At 37.2% G+C, this 5,677-nt stretch overlaps 1 protein-coding gene across 1 annotated transcript; it reads left to right on the top strand.

Moving 5' to 3' along the window:
* Positions 1–395: 395 nt before the first annotated feature.
* Positions 396–4,138, top strand: LOC149248041 (linoleate 9S-lipoxygenase A-like). Its single transcript, XM_089455990.1, has 9 exons — positions 396–686; positions 821–1,125; positions 1,221–1,461; positions 1,563–1,898; positions 1,994–2,079; positions 2,166–2,273; positions 2,404–2,708; positions 2,849–3,112; positions 3,232–4,138. Exons 1-9 carry the CDS (start codon positions 500–502, stop codon positions 4,007–4,009), a joined length of 2,610 nt encoding a protein of 869 aa, XP_089312116.1. The 5' UTR covers positions 396–499; the 3' UTR covers positions 4,010–4,138.
* The last annotated feature ends 1,539 nt before the right edge of the window (positions 4,139–5,677 follow it).

Below are 5,677 nucleotides of genomic sequence, written 5' to 3'. Positions count from 1 at the left end.
GTTGTGCCTTTTTACTCCACGGTCATTCACGGGCATCTTGGTTGCTTTCATCCTCTTGCCGACGACAACTGTCTGTCCCCACATCTGACGCCATTGGGTATGATAGGTGACGCGCTCTAAGTGACATAAAATACGATTTAGAGATGGCGTCATCTGTCTTACATCATCGACTTTTATGGACATGACTTACCTATCAGTATCACCCTATCCAACCCGCCACTTTCGGGGAGTAAGTAGAATAAAGACACAACCCGCCACTTTCGGGGAGTAAGCATAAGAAAGACAGTGGAAAAAAATAAATTCATCCGTACATGCCATAATTGATATGGGCAGGTGGTACAATGACATAACTTTTAAATAGAATCATTTACTACTGACCAGTGTTTGCCCAGCAGTCTATAAATGCCAATTACTCTTTGTAGCAGAGAAGGGCAAGGCAAGCCGCTCAAGGATTGCGAGTGCAAGTATCCGTGGATTAGGCATTACCGTTGGACGAGAAATGAAAAATTTCGAAATTTTCGGGAGGTGCAAGAAGGGAGTTACCAAGATCGAAGGGAGGGTTGTCCTTCGGAAAGCGTCTCTTCTGGATGTCAAGGATATATCTGCGAGCGTTGGAGATCGTCTATTCGAGTTGCTGCAACAGAAGGTGAATTTTCAGCTCGTCAGTAGCGACCACATAGATCAAGGTGAAATAATGAATTTGCAAGATTATAGATTAATGCCGTCATGAATTCCTTGGCTTTGTTCTACCATGCATGTAATACCATGTCAATTATTACGCAATTAGTTATAGGAGCTGTGAATTGATCTGTTATTGCAGAAACGGGCCAGGGTTTACGTAGCCGTCCTGCTCATTTAGAATGGAAATATCTGCTCCCCTCGCTGGAATACGTTAGTAAGGATTCAGAACACCGAATCAGCTTCGAGTGGGCTCCTGAGATGGGAATCCCCGGCGCTGTACTGGTGACAAACAATCACCCCCGAGAATTCTTTCTGAAAGAGCTTTCTATTCAAATCCCCGGAAAAGGCGATATTCGTTTCCTGTGCAACTCCTGGATCTATCCCAAGTTGATGACTCGATTCTACTCCGATCTAATCGCTGAACGAGTCTTCTTTGCAAATAATGTACATAACGTCTAATTTCATTAACTTAGGTACGCTTTGCATCAAACTGCCCGTCTGAAATGAAAATATTAATAGTTATATATCCATGTGTGCAGAGCTATCTTCCGGATGAAACACCGTTAGGTCTGGTGGCTTTGAGGAACGTAGAGCTGGTGAGATTGAGAGGAAATGGAACGGGCAAAAGGAATACATGGGATCGCATTTATGACTACGATGTTTACAATGATCTGGGTGATCCTGACAGCAAGAAGGAGTTAGAAAGGAGAGTGTTGGGTGGATCCCAGGAATTGCCATATCCCCGCAGGTGTAGAACTGGTCGTCCGCGTTCTAAAACAAGTAACTACCTGCTGCACATGGGTTAGACGATCAAATTAAAGTGTAGTTACTATATATAATTTCAATAGAACTTACGCTTTACGTGTTACGAGCGTTTGCAGGTCAAGCTTTCGAGAGCATGGACCGGCTATGCAGCCTTACACAGAGCTTCTATATTCCCTCAGACGAACAATTTCCGCAGGAGTGCCTTTCAGACTTCAGAGCTCATTTCCTCAAAGCTTTCTCTAAAGTAGTTATACCCGCCATAATGTCAGCTGTTAAGCCTGAGTTTGCCAGTTTGAAGGAAGTTCGTGGTCTCTATAGTAAGGGAATTTCATTTTTGACTAACATTACAGCCAGTTTAGCCAAAGAAGTCCTTCCCGGTCAGACGATAAAAGGGATTATGAATACAGAAGATCAAGCTATCCTCAAGTTTCCGCTTCCCACTATTATTAGCAGTGAGTGGATTCATCGTAAATTTGAATTTAATGCATTTTGGGCACTATTAATTATGTTTTATAATTACTGAATGAAATCGGTGTCTGTGCAATAGGGGATGACGCTGCATGGATGACAGAGGAGGAGTTTGCCCGCCAGACGCTTTCTGGAGTGAATCCGATGGTCATTCAATGTTTACAAGTATGAAGCAACCGAGATTTTTAATTATTCTTCTTCTTATTATTATTAATACTCACGACCATACGAACTTCTTTATGTGATTACAGAGCTTTCCACCGTCAGGCCACCTGAACGCACAAATCTATGGGCCCCAACAAAGTGCAATCACCGCTGAACATATTCTTAAAAGCCTAGATGGCATCTCGGTGGAGGAGGTATTTAGTTCCTTCAGTTAAATTGTTAATTAGATTTAATGGTTCGTTAATGACTATATACTAGTATTTTGAATATTCTTCCGCAATACAGTAGACAGACAACCATTAAGCATGCATATCCATATAGCAGGCTATTAAATCGAAGAGGCTCTTTATATTGGACTACTATGACGCTTACATGCCCTACGTCGAGCTCGTGAACCAGCTTCCTACCAGCAAAGCCTACGCTACCCGTTCACTTTTCTTCCTGGCCGACACCGGAACTCTAAAGCCTGTGGCCATTGAGCTGTGTTTGCCTCCCACGTCAGTGGGCTTGGGTTCAAGACAAGTCTACACTCCTGACTATAGCGGTGAAGATGAAGGGTGGTTATGGCAACTAGCCAAAGCTCATGTGCGCGCAAACGATTCCGGTTATCATCAGTTGGTTAGCCATTGGTAAGAGATAACAATATCATTTGTGTTTTTATGTTTGAACTTGTTAGAAGATTACTAACCACCTTTATCATATTCACATTTGCAGTGCTTCGTCTACTTAGAAATTATTTATAAAGTTTTTCCTTTTCTTTCAAATGCAGGCTCAGGACTCATGCTGTGGTGGAGCCATTTATCATTGCTACCCATAGACATTTGAGCAAACTGCACCCACTTCACAAGTTGCTGATACCTCACTTTCGCAATACTATGGAGATCAATCGATCTGCTCGTCAGTCGTTGATAAATGCAGGAGGCATAATCGAGCAATGTTTTACGAGTGGTAAATATTCTATGGAAATTTCGGCCAAAACATACTTGGATTGGAGGTTCAACCAGCAAGGACTGCCAGCTGATCTCCTTAAAAGGTGATGTTATGACCATAACCATGTTGTAACTTTAATATTAAAAAGGAAATATTATAACCATGTTGTAACTTTTTGTGAGACTAATAGATGAATGCACTAATATAATAAGCGTTTTCCAGGGGTATGGCTGTGTCCGACCCAAGTGATAAAGCAAAAGGTGTGACGCTTGTGATAGAAGATTATCCGTATGCAGTGGACGGGCTTGAAATATGGGCGGCCTTGAAATGTTGGGTATCTGACTACACATCGCTGTATTACAAGGACGACCAAAGTGTAGAGAGCGATAGGGAAGTTCAAGCATGGTGGAAAGAGATCGTGGAAGTGGGTCACGGAGATAAGAAGGGTGATGAGGGAGGATGGTACAAGATGAAGAGTGTGGAGGATGTGAAAGAAGGCATTACCACACTCATTTGGATCGCTTCTGCGCACCATGCAGCGGTTAATTTCGGGCAGTACGGCTATGCAGGATTCATGCCCAATCACCCCAGCACCACCCGGAAACTTATTCCAGAGAAAGGATCCACACAATACTTAGACTTCCTTCGTGACCCGGAAGCCTATTTCCTAAAAACTGTGTCCAATCCAAAGACCTGTGCCACTACCATGGCTGTCCTGGAGCTTCTGTCGAAGCATTCTACCGGCGAGGTATACCTGGGGCAGGGCTCCGCCTCCGATTGGACAGATGACTCTCGCGTTGAAACAGCATTCCAACGCTTTCGCTCCAAGCTGCTTGAGATAGAGCAGAATATCAAGATTAGGAACACAGATCAAAGGTTGAAAAACCGGCGCGGCCCCGCAGAGGTTCCCTACACGCTGTTATACCCGGGCACTTCCGATACTGGCGAGACAGGTGCTGGACTTACATTTCGAGGAATTCCCAACAGCGTCTCTATATAGTAGAGCATTCACTCCGTCTCTTAGTTCGTAGATATACAATATTCTTGTGCTACACTTTTATGTTTGAGTGAATTATATCCTTTAATAAAGTTATTAACGTACTCGATATTCTGTTTTTATTTTAATATGTTTCGGTAAAATGACAAATTCGTTGCGTTTCATAATATACCGCTGATGTCCAAACTCTATTTTATTAATTTATTATTTTTTAAAGAATTGATGTATATCCTTTATTTTATTTTATTTTATTTACGAAAGGGTATTTTCAATCTTTATTTTATATTGCCCGAGTTTATTGTTTAGTTTTAATATGGTGAAAAAATTCATAAAATTTTGTTATTAAATTAATAATTATATATCAAATTTGATAGTAATAGGCCAATAATATTATTAATTTTGATTTGGTTAACTTTATTTTTTATATTATTATTTTTTTTTTTTTCGTATTATATAGTTTTATATTTTCTATTAGTTTTTAGTTAGTAGTAAGATTTTATTTTTTATTTTTTAAGTTTTAGTAAAGGAATTTTAGGTTTAAAGTATTTTTCTTGTTTTGGATTTAACTTTTATTAAATATTTTAGAATATTTTTAGTTGTAGTTAGAAATCAAAAATTGAGATTTATGTCAAAAGTAGTTATGCCTTCCTTTTTTTTAATTAAATTGATCAATTAAAAAAAATGTCATATGAAAATGAGCTATGGTTTTTTGCGCATGTGGGATTATTAAACCATGGTATTGGCCCATTGTATTACATCAAATCTCTTTACATGTTAATAATATCCATGATAAAGAAAGGGTGGATCTTCATGGCTAAAAATCTTGTTACATGTTTTTTTAAATATATATATATGTTTAAATCATATATCAATTCTTTTTATAATTAATAATAGTATTAATAATTTAAAATAAAGATATAATTTAGTTAATTTTTATAATTTATTTTAATCTTGGCAATGTGATATGTAGTTTTCTATTATGTGATTTCTATGAAAAGACTCTTATTAATGTAATATGGATCACACAAGCCTGCTTTAGCAACGATTTAATTTATATGATTGTATGCTAGTTAAATAAAATCTTTTACAACTCTTTGAATGGCATAGCATGCCATTTTATCTGGTTAAAAAATTAGATTTTAAAATATATGTTACAATATAATGCATACATAAGAGTATTATTCATCATATATATAAGCATTATACATCTGTTTTATTCAGATCTAGCAAACAATAGATATCAAATCTTTTGAACCTCCAAACCTTTACATTGAAAAACTTGAAAAATTGTTTGCACCTCAAGTTTTTTGATCCTTTTGCTAGATCCATAGTTAAGATGAATCTATCCTATAGACACACACAATGTGTAATTTTTATTGTTTAATTTGTACTTTTAAAGCATAAATGGATTTAATTCCTTCTAAATCCCTTTGACATAACTGAAAATGTAGAATAATGAGATTACTTGAAATATTTTAACCACAAGAATTTACTTCTTCCATTAATTTATATAATATATACACACATTTTTTTTAAGTATATATGATATATACATTGTTGGCATTAAAATATTATATTTATAAACTACAATATTCACATTAAAATTCTTTTTTAATTCACATATTTTTATATACACATCAGTATTAATTAAGTTTCTATATTGAAATATTT

This window comes from Pinus tabuliformis, chromosome 7 (genome assembly GCF_031772625.1).
Source record: "Pinus tabuliformis cultivar Carrire ecotype Pingquan chromosome 7, CPIR1, whole genome shotgun sequence".
Lineage (NCBI taxonomy): Eukaryota > Viridiplantae > Streptophyta > Pinopsida > Pinales > Pinaceae > Pinus > Pinus tabuliformis.
This window is presented reverse-complemented; position numbering and strand designations above follow the sequence as displayed.

What these genes read in the sequence shown, in the direction of transcription:
- LOC149248041 (XM_089455990.1), top strand. Translation starts at nt 500, where the DNA reads ATGAAAAATTTCGAAATTTTCGGGAGGTGCAAGAAGGGAGTTACCAAG. An exon ending in GAGTCTTCTTTGCAAATAAT is followed by an intron (nt 1,126 to 1,220) that starts GTACATAACGTC and finishes CCATGTGTGCAG; the next exon opens with AGCTATCTTCCGGATGAAAC. An exon ending in CATCAGTTGGTTAGCCATTG is followed by an intron (nt 2,709 to 2,848) that starts GTAAGAGATAAC and finishes TTTCAAATGCAG; the next exon opens with GCTCAGGACTCATGCTGTGG.